The 26182-nt window shown below is 39.8% G+C and overlaps 1 protein-coding gene and 1 long non-coding RNA gene across 3 annotated transcripts in view; one reads left to right on the top strand and one right to left on the bottom strand.

Annotated features, from left to right (window-relative positions):
• Positions 1 to 10940: 10940 nt before the first annotated feature.
• LOC5505853 (neurogenic locus notch homolog protein 1) overlaps positions 10941 to 26182 on the top strand; it is a 29749-nt gene continuing 14507 nt past the window's right edge. Inside the window, exons 1-2 of one of the 2 annotated variants that reach the window (XM_032374205.2) lie at positions 10941 to 11137; positions 11232 to 11414. In XM_032374205.2, the coding sequence (XP_032230096.2) occupies positions 11080 to 11137; positions 11232 to 11414 (241 nt within the window). In that variant the 5' untranslated portion in view covers positions 10941 to 11079. Of the gene's footprint in view, positions 11138 to 11231; positions 11415 to 25817; positions 26111 to 26182 lie in introns of those variants that run through there. The other variant, XM_048731249.1, reaches the window with a different exon arrangement.
• LOC116613709 lies at positions 11219 to 22665 on the bottom strand. Its single transcript, XR_004294224.2, has 3 exons — positions 22069 to 22665; positions 21733 to 21790; positions 11219 to 11522 (listed from the first exon to the last, which is right to left on the bottom strand). It is a non-coding gene; the product is annotated as an uncharacterized LOC116613709 (long non-coding RNA).

Below are 26182 nucleotides of genomic sequence, written 5' to 3'. Positions count from 1 at the left end.
CTGACTTTGAATTACAATCCTCGGAGTCCCCGAGTCGCATGTGAAATCATCCACATCAATCTTCCTCGGTTCCTGTTCGAGTCTCGTCGCGAGCCATGGTGAAAGCGAAGGCTTAACTTCCAAATTGGTGATCGAATTCTGTTGCGTTTTAAGGCGCTGAAGAATTTTTCTTTTTTGGTCTCTAAGGTTCGCTTCTTTTTCAATTTCTACCTCAATTGGTGGTCTCAAAGACATAATGTTTCTTAGTAGTTCGTCGGCTTATAGCGCTTTTTGTAACTGGTGACAAGTTTTTTTTCTGTACATACAGTGCAGTCTCCTTCAAATCCTTATTGAGGCGAGCTACTCAAGCTGTTCTTGTCCAAACAAACTTGACAAGTCTCACGTCTTTAGGGGCCTTTAACCTCAAACTCTAAATGAAAGGTGTTTTACGACCTTGGGATTTTTACAGCTGAACCAACTAAACCCTCATTTCCATATTACATATTTTTGGATATTTTTCAGCACGGTTCTACAGATTTTTAAACTGCAAGCGATTACTTTTGTTGTTGTTCTGATCGGCACCGCTACTAAACAGATGATGCACGGATTTCTATAGCGGTAATTCCGGTTTTTGTTAGTGACAGTTGTTTTGTTTTGAGCGGTATTCGAGGACAAATGGAGCGCTTGATTCAGAGTCTTGTGTTTGATGGCGGTGGTAGCATGTGATTGGCCAAACGTTATACTCCTTAATGTGGTACACTGCTGCGCTTCCCCTTCAATAAGATTATTTGTCGAATATTGCAAGAACTTTTTTCTTAATTTATTGCGAAGCGTGGGTAGCTATATAGTAGAGCGAGCTGTTAATTAATTTACAAGTTTGTTAGTCTAGGACGTAAATAAAGTTAACATAAACTATGCATTTATCTATTATCTGTTCTCACTCTATCAAATCAATTTGACTAGCAAATTCTGTTGAGATAGGCTTAAACATATAAAACTTTTATCATAAAAAATATGAATAAAGTAGTATTGTTCTACATTCAATACAAAACATTATGACACAAATGTTTTCTTTTATAAGTTCAATAGGTATAACTTCACAGCTATTTCAATTCTGATTGTAGTCATTTGCAAAGCTTTCTGGGGGGTATTAATGTGTTTCTCCAGGAAAAAGATAATTGTATAGATCTATAGGCCCTTATTCTTGACCGATCAAAGAGCATATGTCGTTTTACTGAACTCATAGCTCTTGCGACGTTGTTCCAAACAAACCAGAGAACAAAACCACTTTACTGTACAGGGCTCATCCCCCTTATTCTTTAAGAATATAAATATTTTTTCATTGTATAATAATAATAATAATAATAATAATAATAATAATAATAATAATAATAATAATAATAATAATAATAATAATAATAATAATAATAATAATAATAATAATAATAATAATAATAATAATAATAATAATAATAATAATAATAATAATAATAATAATAATAATAATAATAATAATAATAATAATAATAATAATTTTTGCCACAAGCTTATTCTTTTTCTGCACTCCCCGGTAGCGGTGGCAACGAGAAATTTCCACCTTCCTCTACAAGTGGTCCCAGACACGGGTGTGAAGCCTTGAGGGATCCCACATGCGCCATAGGAGGTGCAAGCCTTTTGGAGTCTATAAGTGTAGGTGCTAATAATGGAGGCAGACTTCCTCTGAAGACCATTTCACCGATTTCTAGCTTACCCTCACTGGGGTGAAACGGTTCTTCTCGTAAAACCATTTCACCGATGTCTAGCTCATCTTCTCTTGAATAAAGCGGTTCTTCGTCATCTTCCCTAGTAACGGTAACTAAGGGGATAATTTCCGGCCTGTTAATTTCGGGGTTGAAGACTTCGCGTTCATTGTTTCGTGGATATGTCGCGTGTTCTGGCATTATTTTCTTTGGTACTATCAAAGGTGGAAGTGGTGGATCATTAGGACTTGATCTTCCTGATCTGTCCGTTTGCCGACTAGGAGGTGGAACAAGTAGGTTTCTCCATTGGGAATCTGTTACGCTCGCTCTAGCTGAGCTTACACCACTCATTAACTTGCTACAAGCTTCAAGAAGAACTCGATCGCTGCTCTTGTTGCTCACTGAATCCGATTCCGGCAGCATTTGTTTTCCTTTTGCGTGGGAGATCTCGATAGAATCCGGACTCACCGTCTTAGAAGCAGGACTTCCGGTAGTTTTATCTAAAGAGCAACGCTGTGATGACTTAGTGGGTATGGGCGGCACCAAACTCGAGCGCCTCGACAAGAATAGGACATCCGCTGATAGGGCATTGCTTTCTGTGCATCCCATCGATGCTGGTACACTGCCCACATTATCGGTAACCAAGTTTGAAGCTTTGTGATTGAAAATGTCATCGTGTAGTTTATCATCTCTGTGATATTGTTTCAAGTTTTTCCGTTTCACTGCATCACGTCTTTGTCTACTACTCGACACGACACTATTTCTGCTATTCCTCATCATTGGCTTATCTCGAAGAGTATCTGTCTCAGAAATGAGAACTGGCGACTGGTGACAATAAGCGAAGCCAGTTGCACAAAATGGCAAATTTTCTGATAGTGTTCCTTTTAAATGTGGGTTAGAACTTGCTCGCGACATGGTGTCAATACCAACACTATGCCTTCTAATCAACCCAGATCTTCCTTTCAACCCAGGAATATTCGACACGTGAACATCGACGATGAATTTTGCACACCCCTCATCAGGAGAACTCTTTCCAGTGAGCCAAGGTGAGTTACCACCGACACTCTGCCGTCTTGCCACTTTTCTTTCGTTGTCCAAAAAATCTTCAACACCATTCGAGAATGTAGCCATATCAGTGCTAACAGTCTTTGTTGGTGGATGTATTATTTCACTTCTTTCATTAGGTGATATGCTTTTATCATCTGCGGTAACTCTCTTGTGAGTACGCTCTTCTATAGATTGAGGACTGATAAATTGATAGTTCTCTTTCATTCGTTTTGCCATTTCACCAAGGTAAGTTATATCGTCCCTAGAGACACACTTTCCGATGTTATTCTCAAGTCTAGGTATCAGACTGTGTATTCTTTCTGGTCTTTTCGGCCGGTCTTTGGAGCTTGTGCTGTGTACAGAATATTCTGCTGGGTCATTGTATTGTATCAATTCTTCAGGTACAAAACCACAATGGTAAACTTTCCGTCTTGTAGTAGAATCTTTCTTCTTTCTCAGTAAACCAAAGGTGTCTACGTCGTTGCGAGATTCTCTTTGGGTTTCCGAATCCATACCTTTTCTCCTAAAATAGTTTCTCTTTGCCTCTCCACTTTTATTAAAATGCATACTCCCTGAATCGCTGGTGGATTCTGTGCCCGAAACAAGAAACCCCATCTCATTATCATCGAAGTGAAAAACGGATTCTTTGTAGTGGTCGTCACCAGAGTTCATTGGTTTTCCCAACTTTTTCTCCATTTTTTCATCACATTTCTTGGATTTGTGAGCTGCTCTTTGCTGGGTTATGCTCGATCCGCACGCTGTATTTGAGGTGTAGAGTGTCAGCAACAAGGTTTATACGTCAGTAAAACATGTTTTCAATTTGTTGCAAAGCTTCTTTGGAAGGTATTGGAAGCACATTCAGAAACAAAAAACATTGATTAAACCACAAATACAATTAGAAAAATATCCTGCCGTGAAGTTTATTGTTTACTCTTTTCTCTTTCAATTTCGTAACAAACCTCTTAAGTTTAAACAATAAAACGGTTCCACATAAAACGGTTCGACACAACTTTTCACGCCTGTTTTATTTGCTATAAACTCTTGATAAGTCTATACCTATATGCCTATGCTATACCTATATACCTTTATATCATATTACGCCTCCTTTCTATTGAACGCCCCCCTTCCGACCATCGAAATTAAATAAACGCCCCGGGCGTTTATTAGATCATTTACGGTATCCATTCCATGTGGCGAAAGACTTGTCCATCTAGTTGATAACCGGCATTCGTCCACAATACTTGTCGTTATGTATGCGAATTATAGTTCTCTACAGACATGCCATTCTAAAGCAACTTCTGAAATATGCTGTCTGAGTTTTTTTTTTTTATTAATTGAAATAGTAGACGTCCAATAAAGAAGATGCACTTTTGTTGTTTTTAATGATTTTCTATAGGACATAAGTATCCATAAAAGCGATATTTTAGCACGGGGGAGGGGAAGGGGGGGTTTGGATTGGGTGAAGGGATGTTACCAAGGGTCTGTAACCCTGACCCTGTCAAGGACAAAATATCTAAAATAATAACATACCCTGTTAGAACTAAGGGCTGGAGCAACTGTGTTAGGGTAAGTGCAACCGGGTTATGGCTGGCGCACCAGGCCCGTACCCAGGAATTTTTTCCTTGGGGTGGTGGTGGGGGGGGGGGGGGGGGAGGTGTGCGCAATTAAAAAAAAACAGACTTCCTTAACCTTCCGGGAGAGGGGGGGAGGCATGAGTTTTCTGATAAATACCTCATCACCCCCCCCCCCCCCCCCGAAAAAAAAAGGTTATTTCATGCCATAGCAGTATATCCACAGAACGTTTATTACCGAATTCGGCTTCCAAAAAATTTGACTTAGATTTATGGCATTCCAAAGTGATCTAGAATGCTTTTTTTATCAATTTTTTCATTTGTGTCCACAGATAGCAGGTCTATTGTGAACCGATTGTGTACTTTCGGCCGTTGTAGGGGGTGGGCGGGGGTTGCGCAGGCAGGCCTGCGTAACTGAGTTAGGGTCAGCGCCACTGGGTTAGGGTTAGCGTAACTGGGTAAGGGCTAGCGTAACTGGGTTAGGGCTAGCGTAACTGGGTTAGGGTTAGTGTAACTGGTTTAGGGCTGGCATACCTGGGTTAGGGCTAGCGTAACTGGGTTAGGGTTAGCGTAACTGGGTAAGGGTTAGCGTAACTGGGTTAAAGTTAGCGTAACTGGTTTAGGGCTGGCACACCTGGGTTAGGGATAGCGCAACTGGGTTAGGGTTAGCGTAACTGGGTAAGGGCTAGCGTAACTGGGTTAGGGTTAGTGTAACTGGTTTAGGGTTGGCATACCTGGGTTAGGGATAGCGTAACTGGGTTAGGGTTAGCGTAACTGGGTTAGGGTAAGCGTAACTGGGTTAGGGTTAGCGTAACTGGGTTAGGGCATGCGTAACTGGGTTAGGACTAGCGTAACTGGGTTAGGGCAAGCGCAACTGGTTTAGGGCTAGCATAACTGGGTCATGGTTAGCGTAACTGGGTTAGGGTTAGCGTAACTGGGTTAGGGATAGCGTAACTGGGTTAGGACTAGCGTAACTGGGCTAGAACTAGCGTAACTGGGTAAGGGTTAGCGTAACTGGGTTAGGGCTAGCGTAACTGGGTTAGGGTTCGCGTAACTGGGTTAGGGTTAGCGCCACTGGGTTAGGGCAAGCGCAACTGGTTTAGAGCTAGCATAACTGGGTCATGGTTAGCGTAACTGGGTTAGGGTTAGCGTAACTGGGTTAGGGCTGGCATACCTGGGTTAGGGATAGCGCAACTGGGTTAGGGTTAGTGTAACTGGGTAAGGGCTAGCGTAACTGGGTTAGGGCTAGTGTAACTGGTTTAGGGCTGGCATACCTGGGTTAGGGATAGCGTAACTGGGTTAGGGTTAGCGTAACTGGGTTAGGACTAGCGTAACAGGACTAGGGCTAGCGTAACTGGGTAAGGGTTAGCGTAACTGGGTTAGGGTTAGCGTAACTGGTTTAGGGCTGGCATACCTAGGTTAGGGATAGCGCAACTGGGTTAAGGTTAGCGTAACTGGGTAAGGGCTAGCGTAACTGGGTTAGGGCTAGTGTAACTGGTTTAGGGCTGGCATACCTGGGTTAGGGATAGCGTAACTGGGTTAGGGTTAGCGTAACTGGGTTAGGACTAGCGTAACAGGACTAGGGCTAGCGTAACTGGGTAAGGGCTAGCGTAACTGGGTTAGGGTTAGTGTAACTGGTTTAGGGTTGGCATACCTGGGTTAGGGATAGCGTAACAGGGTTAGGGTTAGCGTAACTAGGTTAGGGCTAGCGTAACTGGGTTAGGGCTAGCGTAACTGGGTTAGGACTAGCGTAACTGGGCTAGGGCTAGCGTAACTGGGCAAGGGTTAGCGTAACTGGGTTAGGGTTAGCGAAACTGGGTTAGGGTTAGCGTAACTGGGTTAGGGTTAGCGTAACTGGGTTAGGGTTAGCGTAACTGGGCAAGAGTTAGCGTAACTGGGTTAGGGATAGCGCAACTGGGTTAGGGTTAGTGTAATTGGGTAAGGGCTAGCGTAACTGGGTTAGGGTTAGTGTAACCGGTTTAGGGCTGGCATACCCGGGTTAGGGATGGCGCAACTGGGTTAGGGTTAGTGTAACTCCCTTTTAATTCCCTTTTAATGAAAAAGATACATCCAGAACTTAATAAGGGCTAGCGTGATAACTGGGTTAGGGTTAGTGTAACTGTTTTAGTGCTGGCATACCTGGGTTAGGGATAGCGCAACTGGGTTAGGGTTAGTGTAACTGGGTGAGGGCTAGCGTAACTGGGTAAGGGTTAGCGAAACTGGGTTAGGGCTAGCGTAACTGGGTTAGGGTTAGTGTAACTGGGTTAGGGCAAGCGCAACTGGGTTAGGACTAGCGTAACTGGGCTAGGGCTAGCGTAAATGGGTAATGGTTAGCGTAACTGGGTTAGGGTTAGCGTAACTGGGTTAGGACTAGCGTAACTGGGCTAGGGCTAGCGTAACTGGGTTAGGGTTAGCGTAACTGGGTTAGGGTTAGTGTAACTGGGTTAGGGTAAGCGCAACTGGTTTAGGGCTAGCGCAACTGGGTCATGGTTAGCGTAACTGGGTTAAGGTTAGCGTAACTGGGTTAGGGCTGGCATACCTCGGTTAGGGATAACGCAACTGGGTTAGGGTTAGTGTAACTGGGTAAGGGCTAGCGTAACTGGGTTAGGGTTAGTGTAACTGGTTTAGGGCTGGCATACCTGGGTTAGGGTTAGCGTAACTGGGTTAGGACTAGCGTAACTGGGTTAGGACTAGCGTAACTGGGTTAGGGTTAGCGGCGCTGGGTTAAGGTTAGCGTAACTGGGTTATGGCTAGCGTAACTGGGTTAGGGTTTAGCACAACTGGGCTAGGGTAAGCGCAACTGGGGTTAGGGCTAGCGTAACTGGGTTAGGGTTAGCGGCGCTGGGTTAGGGTTTAGCACAACTGGGCTAGGGCTAGCGCAACTGGGTTAAAGTTAGCGTTACTGGCTTATGGCTAGCGTAACTGGGTTAGGACTAGCGTAACTGGGCTAGGGCTAGCGTAACTGGGTTAGGGTAAGCGTAACTGGGTTAGGGTAAGCGTAACTGAGTTAGGGTAAGCGTAACTGGGGTTAAGGTTAGCGCAACTGGGTTAGAGCTAGCGAAACTGGGTTAGGGTTATCGTATCTGGGTTAAGGTTAGCGGCACTGGGTTAGGGTTAGCGTAACTGGGTTAGGGTTTAGCGCAACTGGGTTAAGGCAAGAGACCATGATGTAAGAGAACGAATCCCCCGTATTAGGGTATGTTCCAATGATGACGTCCGTGAAAGCTATTTTTAGAACAAGCAGTTATTTTTAGATACGGCTCTGATTGGTTAGCGCTCACGTTTCCTAGCAAACAAGTGTCTTGCGCGCGATCACATCTTGAGCAATGTGATCCGGCAAAGGATGTTTCGGAAATCTTTTTGACCGAAAATACCTTCCTTTTTTACGAACGCTGTAAAAATGATCTTCCATAGAGTACGCTGGAGCCAATCAACCGTTTCTGGGACATTGAAAAGCATAAAGTGCGTGATTTTAGGCTCTGGGATCAACTTTCCCAGTAAAAGATTTCACTGCTGATTCGCAAATTACTTATAACACAACAATCAATCATAAATCTGTGTTTACAAAACACAATTCTCTTCCAATTCCCTTTTAATGAAAAAGATACATCCAGAACTTTTAAGTTCTGGTATTAAAATACCATTATATTCACACCGATATTACAAATAAAAGATTTCAAGTCTTTATAATGAGGTAGATCTTATTCCAGTGACAAGGGTTTCTTGAGTGACATGATTTCTGAACATTTGCGTGAAAAATTGAAGTTCATTCATCTAAAAATGTTATAAATCAAAGAAAAATAAAGGCCTTCTTGTATTAAAATACATAACATAGACTCTGAGAATGCCTAGGTATTCCATCTCACCGAATTGCAGAGAAAAATAACTTTTTAGGAATCTGCACGACGCATCTTGAATGAACTCCAAATTCAAATTCAAATTCTCCCCGACGTCTTCCCGTTCAATTATTTATATAACATTTAGATAACTGAACATTAGATAACTTAACAGATAACAGGACACCACTCCATGAGTAGCATTGTGATCATGAGCCTTGAAGAGAAGCTAAAAGGATAAAAACAGGTAGCGAACGAAGTAAAGAAGTGCATAGGGAAAAAATTTGGTGTGAAATTGTACTAGCTCGTGGTGCCCATAACCAAATATGGCGCGACGAACCATGTATGGATGCTATGATTGACAAGCTCGCGCAATCTAAAAATAGCTTTCTAGGACCTTATCATGGGCCACGGGGATTCGTTCTCTTATATCATGGTCTCTTGGTTAAGGCTAGCGTAACTGGGTAAGGGTTAGCGCAACTGGGTTATGGCTAGCGTAACTGGGTTAGGGTTAGCGTAACTGGGTTAGGACTAGCGTAACTGGGTTAAGGCTAGCGTAACTGGGTTAGGGTTAGCGTAACTGGGTTAGGGTTAGCGTAACTGGGTTAGGACTAGCGTAACTGGGTTAAGGCTAGCGTAACTGGGTTAGGGTTAGCGTAACTGGGTTAGGGTTAGCGTAACTGGGTTAGGACTAGCGTAACTGGGTTAAGGCTAGCGTAACTGGGTTAGGGTTAGCGTAACTGGGTTAGGGTTAGCGTAACTGGGTTAGGACTAGCGTAACTGGTTTAAGGCTAGCGTAACTGGGTTAGGGTTAGCGTAACTGGGTTAGGGTTAGCGCAACTGGGTTAAGGCTAGCGTAACTGGGTTAGGGTTAGCGTAACTGGGTTAGGACTAGCGTAACTGGACTAGGGCTAGCGAAACTGGGTTGGGGTTATCGTAACTGGGTTAAGGTTAGCGTAACTAGGTAAGGGTCAAGATTAGGAAAGCCCACAACTAAATTTCCTTTGCTTTCGCCGTCTGTGTTGGAGTCATCGAGAATAAAGAGGGTTGCGAGGGTAACAAAATAATACTTTAAAAATAATAACTTCCGGTGTTTTTTCCAAGTTACCGAGCTATTAGTATCGGTGTTTAGTTCAAGTTAGGGTTTGTGTTATTATATTAGTATGGGGGTTTTGTTCAAATTACAAAGGGCCCGGCTTATTAGTATGTTTGTTTAGTTCAAGTTACCAAGGGCCTGGGTTATTAGTATCGGTGTTTCGTTCAAGTTAACGAGGGCCTGAAATATTGGTATCGGTGTTTCGTTTAAGTTAACAAAGGCCTGGGTTATTAGTATCGGTGTGTTTAGTTTTTTTAACATATACAAATCTTTTTACTTTTTTCCCTTAATCAGTTTGCAAAAAGCCTTAAGCACAATGTGTTAAATTTATTCTTGAATTTCCTGCCTTTTAAAAGTGTGCAATTGTTGTCAGTGTTGATCTATTCATGGTTTGCTTTTTCAACAGTTTGCTCATTTCATTACAAGACCGTGTTTCCCTTTTTTTTAGAATTGCAAACAAGCTTCTAAACTACTGTGTTCTAAGTAAACTTTTAACCTGACGCCCGGCACGCGCTCATCTTTGGCACGAGCTAGCTTTCTCAAGCGGGTCTAATTTATAAGTTTTTAGAACTTTATATAATCACAGAAAATAGCTCTTTTATCTCTATACAAAGCTTTGTTGAACAGTTCTGCTTATTGTGTTGCTAAGCTGTCTTTTCTCCATGCTAATTGTCTGTAACAAATTGCTGAAGCTAATTGAAGCATGGAATCACATGGCCTGATTATGATTGTGTCCGTAATCTGTTAAAAGTTTGGTAGGCAGGTGAAAATCAATGCGCGTCTTTGCTTCACCTTTTAACAAGCTAACAGTCGATAAAAAAATCAAAGTCACAATGTTATCCATTCATCCAGCTGTTAGATAATTCACGCATGCAGAAATCCTTAAAATTAACTTGCAATGACATGAGCGAGTCCATAAAATGCGTAAATAGGGTTGCTAAAAAAGAATTCAACTCAAAGCCTACATAAAACTCGTGTACAAAATTGTGTTATTATAGTGTTTTTCAATTCTAAATTCATAAAGGACTGTAGTTTTGACAAAAGAATAGAAACCTGAGACTTTCAAAGTAAAAGAAAACAAAATCTTTTTTTTTTATCTTTTCTAAAAAAAAAACTCTTTTTAATTACTTTGTAACAAGGCATAAATACTGGTCGGTAATGTAGAGTTATTTCTTTTTTGTACAATTTAAACACCACTTTGAATAATTTCCTTGTTTAAGAAAAAGTCATTGACAGATTTAAAGGCCCTCTCGCAGCGGGAATTGTAATATATGTAATGTTTACCGAAGTGTTTTTCGAAATTTATTAACAGGTAATAACCAGCCTCGTTGGCTTCACACCATACACTTCCCTCTACCCTGATCTTACGGCGAGAGTTTAGTTGGTTTCCAAGTTTTGAGTGCAGTTTGTAGGACATTTTGTTTTCTCTAAGATCTCGAGCACGTGTGAGCGTACACATGGTAGACAATACAGCCTGCTCCTGCCACGCGCGTAGTTCTATCTTATACACAAAGCTTCCCTAATAAGCATTAATTGCATTTAAATTATTCAGTTTTGACTTCGGCCGCTCGCCGCTACTGGTGGACGGGAATAAAACAAAGTCCTGAGCCACCTGCTGTCTTCAGCAGTGATTGGCTGAGCTCTGTCACGTGATTATTTGGTATCGCTCGCTCGAAGTTTGACCGTGTTGCGCTTTAATGTTCGCTGACAGACGGATCGCTCGGGAACAGGCATGTAGTGATGGTTGATGCGTTTCGTAGTGGGTTTTCAAGTTGTGCGGTAAAGCAAGCCTTCCCAAGGCTTTAGGAACGATGTGGAGTGTGCTGAATATTTTTTGGTTTTTGACGATTTTTGTGAACGCCAAAGCAGGTTTGTATGATTTAGAGATTCTCTATCTACACATGCTCAAAATCTCTTATACAACTTGTCTACACCTCGTTAACTCATACATTTGGATTTTTAGCTGGATTTTATTATCAGAGGCTCAAGACAAGTGAAGGAAAAACATGTAGACCAAGACTAGAAGCAAAGTTGTACCCTAAATATTGTGGGAGTCATACGCCCTGCGAGAATATCAAAGATTGCACCAAACCGAACGACCAATGCATATGCGACGAGGACTGTGGAAATATATGCACAGATCCGAGTAAGTTTTCCTCTTTATGATTCTCGTGAATTTCTTCATCCATTCCTTCCCACTACATGGTGATCTTTGATCCCACGAGACCGACATCTTCTCGCATTCAGCATATTTCTGTAAAAAAAGATGATAGTATTCCTGATGAGTTCTTAGTTTTGGAGAATTGTTTGTCTGCAATCTATAAACAGTTTCGCGCGCCAAAGTTTATTTGTTGTAGTTTGAAGTTTAAGTTTAACCATGGAGTATAAGTTTAATATTATTAGGTTTCCCCAAGTGTAATTGTGATCTACGTGGTTTACCACACTTATAAATCAACAGTAAACAAAGCCAACATTTAACCACTATACATCCAGCCATTTTATTTTTATGTTTTCGACTCCAATCACGAAAACGTAAATTCACACGCCACATATTTTTGAAGTGAAATATACATTTTCATAAAAATAAACACTTCCTTGTTTTGCTTTATTTTACGTATTTTATGAATTAAGTGGATTTAGAATTTAAGTGGACATCTACAGGTAAAAGATGAGTACGTTTGAAATGTCAAGTAAGGTTTTTGCGAGTCGTAACACAAATCGACGCAAAGTGCAAAGTTCCGCATGATTGATTTTGTTTGGGCGAAAGGTCTAAGCTTTGTGTGATATAATTCGCTTTTTTCAATAGAGATCGTGTTTTAAGAGCCCTTTAAAATCCCACGGGGACAATCCGAACTTTAAACTGCAAGCACTGCTTCATATGACTTTAAAAACTCCTTTTTTTAGATTACTTAGGCATAATTGGCAATATGGAAAGGCAGCATATATGGAACTTTTACACGTTATTACTGTGACTATATCTTTCATATGATTGATATTAAAAAAAAAATCCGCGATCGCTCAACATCGCAAACTACTCCGGAATTAAAACCTATCAAGTTTTCACTGCTTGTATTTAAACTGTCATCTTGAGATACAATTTTAAATTACACTTGGCTTTAATTCCCAAGTTCCGTAATATCGACAATTGTGTGAAAGGCTTCTTTTCACTGTCTCCTTTAGACCACCGTTCTTTGCTATTCAGATCACAGGTGGAAGTTATATATAGATCCCAGAAGCACCGAGCTAAATTTAATCATAAAACGACCTCAGAACTCTTATTCCAAAAGTAAAAGTATTCAGTTGTCTAGGAATGAAGGGCTTTGGACCTTTTGGTTTGGTCCGCCTTTGTTTGCTTTTGACATGCGAAGAGAACTCTCTTGTCGTGGCACGTGTCTCTAGGCAAGGCACGCTTTAGCACAGGTCTGCCACAACCTAAAGATCAGCGAACAGACCCAGATTAACCCGCCAACAACAAAAACTTTGCCATTTAATAAATGAAATTGGACTGATAGACTTGATAACTCTCACAACGTACTCTCGCTCGCATCAATTCCAAATCAAAGACAATACATACACCGGGGTTGATTATATTATAATAGAGGTACTTATTAATTTAGTTAGACGGAATTGGGTATGAAAAAGATTGTTTAAATCTGCATCAATAAAGCGTCTATAGCGATCCGTTCTTAAATTTAAATATCTCATTTCTTATTCATTTAGGTTGATTCCAAATACAAAAGGTTTTCCGTTTGTAGTAAACAAAAACGCTTAAAACAGTTTTAGTTCAAAGCGATATTAGAAAGTAATGCGCGCAACATGGTATATTATTTTTTTTGCAATTGTTTTCACCGTAATGGCAAAATATATGAAAATACTTAATATTAACTTCTCGCAGAATGAATGTAGATGTTATCGTTTCGGACTTCATGTTGAGATTTCTTTAAAACAAGCCTCTAGGCATGAGGAATTAAACCATTTCACCTATTTTGTTGTTTTAGTCTCCCACTTAAACCTTTTTATAAACGTTTTTTTCACGGCAATAAAATTGCAATCTTTTTTTGTTTGTTTTCCATGTCATACTCTTTATTTATATCTTAAAAATCAATGTGTGATGTGGAATAATTGACAAAAACAAACAAGACTTAAAGCAAAGACGTTTTCGTTTCAATGTTGATTTATAAAGCGGGATTTGTTTGCTGTTCTTTCCCATAGAACACTGGTGTTTGCAAAAGTAGTCTTCGCACTGATCTAAATAACGACATTGTTATAATTAGAAAAATATTACCATGGTATCAAAAAACAAACCTCATATAAGACAATATAGTAGCGAAATACAAGGTATACATTTATTTTGGAAAGGAAACCGTCACATAATACAATTCCTAGTTTATAGCTGCGAAACACGAATAATAATATATCTATTTTGAAATAGTTGGTCATTTTAATTTGTCTTGTTAAAGAAAAGACGATCTTAATTAATTGAAAATCGCTCATGCTTATGTTTTTCTTGGTTTGACTTTTCCTTGTTTTTGCGAAAAGTGGATGTTAACACTTTGTTGCGTTCCCTTTTTGATACATTTTTATCAAAAAAGGCATAAGTCTTCATGTGACTTATCTTTTCCTTACATTTTCTTTTTATGTAATTTGATATCGTTCTTAATTTACAAAACTCATTATAAAATGCTGCGCCTAATAATAAAATTGAACAACACAGAATAAAATATGCATATGCACTTAAACATTTCTTATCAGCAAAGCAAAGGGCGCTATCTAAACTTCATCCCTATATGTACTATAACACGTTGTTTTAAATGGAGAAATAAGCGCTGTCTTATCTCTGCACGGACACAATGCATCACACATTTCTACACGGAATAGACCGAGTGTGTCTCTGTATCTTAATCTCAGTTAATGAATCGGGAAATATTTCAAAACATTATTTACACTGCTTTGTGGTGTACCGAAATAAAAATACAAAAGCAAGTTTACAAGATATGGTTTTGTCTCGCTATTTTTCTGCCCATGTTTCCGATTAGGACTTTAATAAACAACGCAATCTTTTAATGATAACGTCAGTTTTTAATCTTAAATATACGGTTAGAAGATGAATACACTATTTGGCCAGATGGTTTTAGATTAAAAATCAGTTTCCATATATTTTTATTTTTAGTCTCTTGCACCATTTTGTTTTATAGAGATGGATACTAGAAAAGAGCTAATTTTTTTATAAAGATGAAATCTAGAACAGCAGATTATTCCACGTATCATAATCGCTAAAACTTTTACTAGTTTTTCGGCTTGGTCTCCTATATGGCAGAATGTATCACACAACAATGGAACTATGCTAGTTGTCTTATCTTTTTGCAACTTTCAGTAACCTGGAATTAAATAGACTGTAGATATGTAAGCATTTGGTGGGTAATGATTGAAGAGTATGTATGAATGGTTTTACTCCAGTACTAGTATCGTAAACAGGTTTACATTACGCTGTTACACACAAGTTAATGCATTTATCAGCGCTAACCTCTTTATTTCGTCTTATTGTGACACGTACTGAAATGATGTATCATTTTTTTTTCTTATTCGAGTAACAAAGTAAAGGCCTGCAAAGCCACATGGAAGAGGAGGCCGGCATGTTCAACGAGTTTCGCGCATGCCCATTGTTTGAGCAAGAATCCAATTACGCGTAAAAAAAAATTAAACACCTTGCCCGCTGTTTGTTGTTGTATTTCCAGCTCAGTGCAGCTCGAAAAAAAAAATGGTAGTGTAAAAAAAAAAGCATTTTGATATATTTGTTTTCTTAAATCAAAATTTCGTAAAAACGATGCGCGCGAAACTTCCAGGTTTATTATTATAGTGTGTGGTGTAAGTCTTTGAAAACAAAGCACCAGCGCCTGCATGTCCATATTTTATTTAAAATGGACAAAAAGCTTTTCCTTTTAACCCCTTTTCAAAGTAGGCCCTGCAAATTATCCCTGGGCAATCACCAGCAAAATACTAATCAGAAACTTTGCTCCATCAAGAGTGTTAATATTTCGAATTCATTTAAATTGTTCTCAGTACGAATCTTTTGGGGGAGCAGGCCACCTGTGTAGTATTATTGTATTTTACGGAATTACATTCTGTTTCATCTCGACCCCAGTAGTGCGCCGCCCGCTTACTAACCTCCAGTTCACCGCCATGCATGAGCTAACAAACAAAGAGGGGCTCTTCCCATCCACCAATCACATAAAAGATACATAGCGCTCCGATACACAGGGGGTCGCTCATTAAAAAAGGGCTCAATTTGTCGAGAAATTGGTGGTCCATCATGAAAAATACATAGATATATTTGGTCTTTTTCTAATACTAATTTCTAACTTGTAATGTTTTATAGTCCTTAAATTTTTTTTTACAAGCATCCAGAAGTGATACATATTCGCATTTAATCTGCGTTTGTTTTACTAGAAATCGTTTTGGAATTTTGTTTATTTGTACTTGATAGCGAATCGACGTGATTTCCAAAACAAATTGCACGGCACCTTTTTAATTCTAGAAGAGCTACCGTGTACATTCAGGTTTGGAGCAACAGGATGTTGTGGACATCCAAAAAGCTTGAATATTTGATTTACATAAACACTCTGGTACAAGCGTGCTGCGGAACAAACATGCCAGTAGGTAGCTCAAAGCGCGTGTGTTCAAACATTTCCCGCCTTTTTAGTCCGACACACAGGGTACCCACTTTACCCGCCATTAGCGATCATTTGCGAAAATAATGATGATTACAGTTGCCAAAATAATGATGATTACAGTTTTAACATTAAAAACTGTAACGGACTTCAGATGACGCAAATGCGATTTAGGACGAAAGAGTTAATTCGTTCCGAATCCGATTTTTTTAATGATGATTATAATGACTCTAATGCGAGAAGGCTTCTGGATCTTGCTATACTTAGATAATATGCAAGAAAACAATGGCATGTCTCTGACACTTTAAAATATTCGAAATAATAAACAAATGTTTCTAAACCGCTTTAAGCTCGAGTCAGGCAGGAGTTTAAGTCAAGAGTTGCTTTAAATTTTGCTGTTCAACTTTTTCAGTTTGTCTGAAAGGAATAAATGTTCATCAAGTCCGGTGGTTTTGTATTTTCCCGAAACCTTAGCTCTTAACTCCGTTTTCCTGATATTGTCTCACTGCAAGATTTTTAACCGGATAAAAAGATAAAAACCCAAAGGTGAGAACCTGTGAAAATGCGGTTAGGTTTTCATCTGCATGCTCTAGGCTAGGAATGGCCTAATAGGTACGTATGTAATTGAATGTTCTCTAAATCTCTCTATTGGGTGGTTTGCTTGCTAAATCGCGGCAAACTCGATATTTCGTTTTGTTTTTTAACCATTTTTTTCTAGTTAACTTCAAGAAGTAAAATCTTCACATGCGCGTTGAAAGGCAATGACTTTGTGATTTCCTTGGTGTTGTATACCTACCAGCTTGCATCCTGCCCCGCCCTTACCCGGCAGAGCATACTCAATACTTTTCATCCGGTTTAATTCGGATCCTATGTCTTTAATCGGTTTCTAATGATCATGGAGTTGAACCATATGTTTTCGTTCTTTTGTGTAGAAAAATACTTAACGTCTAAAGCAAGCATAGTGATAGCTCGCTTGAATAGGCATCCCACAATGATAGTGTTTATAGAGGCGTACTCGGAATGCCCAAAGAGCTTTGGCGCATGCCGGCACTTGTCCAATAAATCACCACATGCGTATACCGTCTAATTAGTAAAGTTATACTGTTTGTTTTGAAGTAGCGCAGACCATACGTTTGATTTTATAAATATAAATAGCGCATATACCCCTTGGGTAGTGGTTTTAAGTGGCTTCAATCATGAGCTTCCTTTACTGCATAAGACAACGATCATGTGATGAAAAGTGAAGGACGTTATGAAGCGGGTCTGCCAGCTCGTATAGAATAACGGAGACGAGCTGTTAGTCGCTTTTCCTTACTCTTGTGAGTCTGTGGTTTAAAGGCGCGACCAGTATCTAAACGACCCCACGGATGCTAGCCGGAAGCGTAGCGTCCATTTCTCGGTATTTACATGAAACAAGAGGCATATGATAATAGCCTGGTAATCTATTTAAGTCTATCCGGTGGTAGTAATCAAGCCGATGGTTTAATGGTCTGTATTCGGAATACAGACGGCTTGTATGATGCCCCAGGCGTAGCTGAGAGTTCGTGGCGGGGTGGGGTTGGGGGGGGGGGGGTATAAGGATTGTTGTGTGCGGTCACGTGACGCGCGTTTACCTCGCGTCAGGCGCGAATATCAAATTTTAGCCCTCTCTCTAATCGCAGGGAGCTTTAATTGAAAAAAGCATCCATTTCCATCGGCTGATAAAAGCAAGTAACCAAAATATTTTTAATCAAATATAGTCAATAACATATCAGACATTATTCTTATATTGTTTTTTAAGTTTCCTTGCGATAACCCGTTGTATTTTCAATGATAAACAATAAGAAAGGAGTGGTCGATCGACATTCTTTAAAAATCCGAAAACTCTAAGCAGAACTGGCGCACGGACTTCAACCCCCCTCCCCCTCCCCCTCCGTACCGTGTAAATACTTTTACATTGGTGTGAGTCCAATAGATTCAAAATTATAAGCCATTCAAATACTCAAAAACGCCTTCGCTTGATCTATTGTTTACATTGTGAGCTCATAAGAAGGCCGTAATTTCTTTGTCATCTGGAATTTGAAATGGTTTTTTTAGATATCAATCATGTCGTTCCTGTATGTGGTGCTAATCTCTGTAGGGGTCGCAAGTAACTAACGCTGTTACAATACATCAAAGTAACAAGTTTCAATTACATTTTTTTTATATCCCTCCATACTAAATTTGGAACCGGGTGTATTTGAAGTGCGATGTTACGAAGTTCTTTTATGGAACTCTGGCGTTCTGGTTGCGTGTCGCAATTGTTAACCATTTTTCCCCCCTGCTGGCTCGAAGTGAGACATCTTGAAATGGTAACAAGCTTAACGCAGTCAACGTGTTTTTTATTCGGTGTTAATGCGTTCAAATTCTATTTACCGTCTGGGATTGGTAATACAATTACGGATGAGGCTCATATTTTGGCTTTGTCATGGTCGGCTTATAATGTCAATTTATCGTAGTGTCTCTTCGTTGTGTTTGACTATATTTCAATTTTTTTAGTTAAACTTGGTATAGTTATATATTAATCAAAACATATCAGTGAGAGACCAAATGTCTTAAGGCAGAATAAAAGGATAAATGAGATAAAATAAGAATAGTGACGGATTATCAAGTCTTCCCGTAAGCCACTTTTTGTCGTGTCAAAAACACTTTAAGTATGTTTAAAAAAGAAGGAATTTAGCGGTTTGATACTCAAGAGAACCCGGGAAGGTGATAAGCCTTGCCGTCTGCTAGAACTCAAACTTAAATTTGTCGTCGCGTTTGAGTTACACAATCTCAGGCATTTGTCTCAGGCATTTGTCTCAGGCATTTGTTGAGAATTGACCATTTTGCGAGTTTCAGTTTGAGTTTTGATTTGAGAGAGACTGAGAGGCAGAGAGAGACTGAGAGGCAGAGAGAGAGAGAGAGAGAGAGAGAGAGAGAGAGAGAGAGAGAGAGAGAGAGAGAGAGAGAGAGAGAGAGAGAGAGAGAGACAGACAGACAGACAGACAGACAGACAGACAGACAGACAGACAGACAGACAGACAGACAGACAGACAGACAGACAGACAGACAGACAGACAGACAGAGGCAGACAGACAGAGGAGACAGAGAGAATAAGTAACTCGCTTGCGTATGTTTCACCCTAACCCTCACGCACTGATTGTTTAGTCTGTGACTGAAAGATGCCGACCAACTTCACCAGTATTTATACCCACTGAACTTAACCATGCGTTGCGAATTTTCTCACGCGTCTAAGTTCGTAGAAACGGGTGGTCATATAGACTTTCTATAGGTAGTCGTGGCGGCATGGGCATACGATGTTTCATAGGGGTGAGGATTGTAGCGGGTTGTAGGGCAGCACTGGTGTACCTATAGTGACCAAGTGTTACCTGTAAACAAGCGCTCGCCTTGGAAACGTCCTACAACTAACAAAGGCTAACGTACATAGGACAAACCAGTGTAAAATATTTCGTATGAGCGCGCACCCGGGAAACATCGTACATGTAACAAAGGCAAGCACACAGGATAAATCATTGTGAAACATTTAGTATTAGTGTGCGCTTGAGAAACATCGTACAACTAACAAAGGCAAGCACACAAGATGAATCATTGTGAAACATTAAGTATTAGCGCGCTCGAGAAAGTCGTACAACTAACAAAGGCAAGCGCACAGAATAAATCATTGTGAAACATTTAGTATTAGCGCGCTCGAGAAAGTCGTACAACTAACAAAGGCAAGCGCACAGAATAAATCATTGTGAAACATTTAGTATTAGCGCGCTCGAGAAAGTCGTACAACTAACAAAGGCAAGCGCACAGAATAAATCATTGTGAAACATTCAGTATTAGCGCGCTTGAGTAACGTGGTACAACTAACAAAGGCAAGCGCACAGAATAAATCATTGTGAAACATTCAGTATTAGCGCGCTTGAGTAACGTCGTACAACTAACAAAGGCAAGCGCACAGGATGAATCATTGTGAATACATGCGTATCGCGTGCGTGTGAATACATGCGTATGCGTGCTTGTAGTGATGGCGTCTCAGGACCTGCGGAATTGAGGACTTGAACAATTTTTTTTACACCACTAAGACTTTACGATATTCTATAATCTTTGTAAATACAAAAATTCCAAATTGTCCTGTTCGTGAACCAGAAGAATAAATACAGGCAGACCTGCTCTGAAGACGGAAATTTGAGTCGAATACTAGTTTTTGGTGTATTCTATAGTTTTTGTACATACAGAAGATGTGTTCTCAAGTTAAAAACTAAAAACACTTAGTAAAGCCTTGATATGAGGCACTCAACGATATGAGGGCTAAACGGTTCATACGTTTGTCCGAGCTTTTGCAAATGCTATTAAATGAAAATGACTATCATTTATCAAAAGGCAGTCATGAGCTTCAAATCTCTTTCTGTTAGATCTGTTTATCCATCTATGTTTAATTATTTATTTATTTTTTTTTTGGTTTTTCGTTATTCGCCTCTTTTTTTTTTTATTCGAAAGTAACTCGGTACTACCCCTGACTGACTCGGAAGAACTCGTGACTGACTCGGAAGAACTCGTGACTGACTCGGAAGTATTCGCGATTCACTCAGTATAGCCTTGACTGACTTGATATCTTTCGTTATTCACTCGATACTACCCGTGATTGATCGGCACATGGTAGTGGATTGGTACTATTCATGATTCACTCGGTAATGGATTTGTCTACTTATAGAAAGGCTCGGCAACCTTACGGTGCTACTAATGACATGCGCTCGAGAAACGTTGTACAACTAACAAAGGCAAGCGCACAGAATAAATCATTGTGAAACATTCAGTATTAGCGCGCCCGAGAGAGTCGTACAACTAACAAAGGCAAGCGCACAGAATAAATCATTGTGAAACAGTCAGTATTAGCGCGCTCGAGTAACGTGGTACAACTAACAAAGGCAAGCGCACAGGATGAATCATTGTGAATGCATGCGTATCGCTGGCGCGTGCTTGTAGTGGTGGCGTTCAGGACCTGCAGAATTCAGGACTTGAACGATTTTTTTGGATTGGTACTATTCGTGATTAACTCGGTACTACACGTGTCTGACTCGATACTATTCGTGATTAACTCGGTACTACACGTGTCTGACTCAATACTATTCGTGATTTACTCGGTACCATACCAGTGACTGACTAGGTGCTATTCGTGATTCACTCGGTAGTGGATTTGTCTACTTATAAAAAGGCTCGGCAACATTACGGTGCTACTAATGACATGCGCTCTAAGATTCTCGCATTATGTAATAAACTGCTCATAACAAATATTTGACTGACCCATGAAAGCGCTGAATTGGTAAGCAAGACATGTGGTGATAGACCGATTTAGCTGTGGGCGTCCAAAGGCGCGCACAGAATAATGTTGGCATAGGTCATTGTATAAGTCATTTATTCATCGCAGGGTATTGGTATGTGTCTATTTTACGGCTAAAAGTAAAAAAAAAAAGCCATGTTGTTTGGATCACAAATTCAACTAATTTCAGAACAATATTTCTAGACCAGACGAAGAGACTGCGCCTTTTTGCAGGCTACCCAAATACCATATGCTTTTTTACTAGTGTTTCCTCATCAGCGGTATATGTCCCCCCTCCCCTCCTTCAAGGGGGCATTCTCTATCACCTTTTAGCGGGCCGAATGCGGCGACGAGAGCACGTGTTGAAGTACGCTCTAAACATACACTGCGCATAACAATAGAACCTTTTGTGCGTAAGAATAATGCGGGGCAACCGACAAAACTCGACTTTCTATATGTAATACTTTTACCTTTTTGCCTCAAGGTGAGATGAGAGGTCACGCCACAAGACGTTCAACTAACTCCGTTCTGCAAAATAAGGAGAAAAACAAAAGCATTTATTAAAATGCTAGCTTTTTGATATTTTCTTGCTTTACGTGCTTGTGTGAATGTTCTGTCAGGTTGTTTATTATTTCATACAGCAATTAAAACTTGTTTTTGTGTGGTTTATCAAAGTTTTCAAAACTTTCGCACCAGGAGGTTTAATCATTTGGTTTCAACTAAATATTTTGGCCAACTAAAGGCAACAAAGACCAAATACTGCCCCCTTTTTGTTTAGTTGTGTAGATTGAGTCATGAAGACGTACCTTTCATTTGCTACAAGCCGGCGGTTGCTCTTTTGCGCCAAAACTTCCCGCAACTTCTTTAAAGTTTGCCCTTCATTGTGTTGTCAAAATTTTTACCAAATGTACGAGTTACTCTGATAGAGTCCGCTCCTCGCACAAATTCTGCTTCACTCAGAACGTTCTAGTCTCACCAAAACTGCCAAATGGCGAGTGTAGTAGCTTTGTACACAACGACCTGTAACACATGTTACCCACTGGTACTGTATGGCTCGGGAGCTGCTAATTATACAAATTGATGCTCTTTCTATCGCTTCATTTGTTCTACTCGCCTGGCCTCATGTAAGAGGAAGCCCTATGATTCTCACGTGTTCATCTTTGCAAATCTCATCAAACCTTTTCATAACGTGTCCGCCAAGTGAATAAACTTTGTCCATTAAATCTTTAATGAGATTGCTGTTGACTGCTTAGAGGTACTTGTAAAAGGGTCAGACTTTTTGGTGTTTTTCGATAATTCAATTAAACTGGATAACCTGCTGGACGAAACTGATTTTTGATCGTGGGAAGTATGTTTAGATGATTCGTTTGTGTCGCCACTATTCGTTTGCTGTGAGATTTTGCGTTCGCTGCTTGATTTGTTCGTGTCGGCAGCTATAATAAAACAGAGTTTTCAAAACAACACACTTGTTTAACAAAATATCTAAAATATTGTTTACCAAGTTTTTCTCGCTGATAAGATAATTTTCTTTTTGTATTCCAACACAGAGGTTCGTACTATCCTCCCTACTTAAAAGTATATTCAAATGTACTATACTGTGGTAATTTAAAGACACTAGAAATATGTCGATTGTATCAAAAATGAATTCTTTTTTTACTATTACGCACAAAAATTCGCTCACAATAACATAGAAGTTTTTTTTTTGAATTGTAAATATGCATTTTAATTTGCAAAATTGATAACGTTTTTACGATTGTAAACATTGATATTGACAAAACCTAGACACTCCTTTGACAGTGACGGTAAATAGATTTATCTAAGCTGCACTTCTCGGACAGCACGTTTGCCGATCCTTTGTGTTTGATCCTGAATGAAAGCATACTTCTTCTTCACATTCCTCACTTTGTATGTAATAGGACACAGTCTTTTTTACCGACACGTGGCTCAAAGAAGGCGAAACGGTCACATGACAACAAACTAGAGCATTCAATAGATATTAACACAGCAAACAAAAGCTAGCGCAAATAATATCCAGGGAAAGACATCCAAATGCCGGGTTGGCGTTTTGTCAGTGACACGCTTGATTTGAGTTTATTTAAATGGTCGCTATTAATGGGTTTGCAGTAAATATGAAGGATTTTCACGACAGAAAGCAATAATTGTACTGTAGCTTACAATAACTGGTCAAGATGAGAATTTTCATTAAATCGAAATGAACAATATTTATTATAATCCTTGAAAAATACCCATCTAAAGTGAAACCTCAAAGTAGTCTTTTTTAATATGTCCGTCCCCTATATTTCTCCGATGAGAAATGTAAAGGCTTGTTCGGACTGAGTAGAGATTGTTATTTGAAAAATACTGAAATGTGCATTTGAAGGTTTTCAGTCTTTTTAAGGATTTTGAAGCTTTGAAGCCATAATTTTTCTGGCACGCGTGCTACGCACATTTAATATCTAACGGGGCGTTCATGTTTTTGCAATTTTTATTGTTTTGAACCACGTAAGGAGTTAGTGCCATTTGCCTGCTTTGCCACCAGTGAACGGGTTAAATGTGTTGAGAAAAATAGACAAAGGAGCGTTCATAGAAGGCGGCCAAGAAAGAAATATATCGTGAACTACCTGTTAACGATGAGAACACGGAGAAAAATAAAACATGGATTGCGATGTTACATTATAACGTTATTTACACAGCGAAATTAATACTTCACCAACGAAAAAAAAAGTTCTCGAAACTTTAAGGTGTTTAAAGATATTGTGAAGACATTGCATTGCTGTTGTAAAAAGTGATAGTGAAAACATTTCACAGCTTTCAGGCCAAAATTCTCATTGGAATTTCAGTCATTTTAATAATAACGACATTTTTTTGTAATTTACCCTAGTATTAACCGTACTAGTGATCATTCACATATTGAAAAAGCGCATTGAAAAAGTGTAATCGCCTGATATTGCGCAGTTGGTGAGCCATATGTCATCCTTGTATTGGTCTACACCTTGAACCATGTAGTGCATCACACCAAGGACAAAGACCTTTACGATCTTTGAAATCTTTAGATACATACAAATTTCAATCATTTACTTTTATCAATACATAGTTTACACAATGCTGAAATATCCATTTCGGGTGCACTTGAAAAACTAATGAAATTGTCTTTGGGAACTTTGCCTATTTCTTAGCAACCCCAAAATGGATATCCAATGTACAAGCAGAGGTTAATTAAACACGTGAGCTGTGGTGAGCTTTAGTGGATTCTCGGCGGCGGGATAACAAAACCAATCACCTTGCAGCGCATTGCGCATTTTTGGCCTTTCAATACATGGATGACATATTTTACCTTACACAATAGAGTAGAACAAAGACAAGCGTTTTAAGATATGTTACATCAAATGAAGTCCAAAGCCTAACAAAGATACAATGAAAGAACTGGAATTGACTCACATATTCATTCGGAGTTCCTGAGCTACTAACCGACATTGGGAATAGGGGGATCATTTCGTATTATTGAGTGTTTCGGTCACCGCTTGTCAATTCTTGTTTTACTAAGATTCGACGAATTAAAAAGCCGACGTATTAATTTTGTAATAAATGCGTGAAGTATAAATCCCTCAAATAAGAAGAAGTTTGACTAAAGGTCCTCCTCCTTTTGTGTGCCAAGTGACATTAAACATGTCTGACCCTCGGAAACGGGCCGTCACAGGAAGATAGACTCATTTTGACGATCAGATAGACCTATTTTGTTTATCCTCCACAAATAATAAACATGAAACAACATTTATCAATCTCATCGCAAAATCCAGCCAACTCCAAGAACAGTCAAGGCGCAAAGAGAAGCGAAAATACCCAGATCTGTATGCGCAACCATTTTCTCTTTTTCTAGTCTTTATGGCGCAAAGAATTCCAAGCCTCTTAGAAACGTTAACACAAAGCTAACAAGACTACCTATGAATCAAACTGAATTCTCTTTTATTTGCGAAGGGCTAAAAGGACTTGCATTCCGTATTTACATGCATCAAGTTATTAAAGTCTCGCGCGCTCAACGCCAGCCGAACCGCCCTTGCTGCGCGCGCTTGACGAATTTGCTTTGTCCATTTATAGAGGAGATTGTGTTATCTGCTTTACAGGCATAGGAATCCTGGGTGATCAGGTGTTTTTGTAAACCTCTAAGTATGGGTTTATTGTTGTGGCGTTAGGTAGGATTTTGCTGCTTAGCTCAAGAGCCCGTTGCTGTCTACAGCCTTCTTTGGCCCGCATCGTAATCGAATACTTGTGGGAAGCGAGTCTTAGTTGTCACTTAAACTGTTCTGAACCTTAAACCTCTTGGCGAAATAGATCTCCATTAGGCGTTGATTTACTGAAAACAACAAAATCAAGATCCTTAACAAGAATCTCAAACTCTCGATGAGTTTTTTTTTACTTGGTTCCAAACCCCCGACCCACTCCGGGAGCGTGTTTGTCTCGGGTCAAAGCCCCTTTAGTTGAGCAGTCGGTCTCTCTCCGCTAGACACTCTCTGATTGGCTAATTAGCGGCAAACAATTGGCTAACAGCGTTCACGGTTGGTTGACTAATTTAGTGAACATGGTTAGCGAACTTCAATACTCGCATTCATTATATTACGAGGGCTTTACAGATGCTAATGTCGCAAAGGACCGCAAAGTTAACTCGCGGGGGCACTAAGTGAACGTTCGTGGTCACGTCGAATGGTATTCTTCGTTGTTTGGGACAAATGTGTTGGATCCGATGTGGCTAAAAGTGTAATCGTGAATGCGGCGAATGTGTCTGTAGGATCATGTGTGTTAGGCTGGTAACGGTGTTACTTCTTGCCTTTCTCATTCCGATAGTTATTAGCGGTAAGTGAACGGCAACCGCCAAAACGCCTTCACATGTATCTTGACAAACACCCCGACAATTCCACCATTTGC

The sequence above is a fragment of the Nematostella vectensis genome, chromosome 8 (genome assembly GCF_932526225.1).
Source record: "Nematostella vectensis chromosome 8, jaNemVect1.1, whole genome shotgun sequence".
In the NCBI taxonomy this organism is placed as follows: Eukaryota; Metazoa; Cnidaria; class Anthozoa; order Actiniaria; family Edwardsiidae; genus Nematostella; species Nematostella vectensis.
The sequence above is the reverse complement of the archived record's forward strand: the minus strand, read 5'-3'. Positions and strand labels throughout refer to the sequence as shown.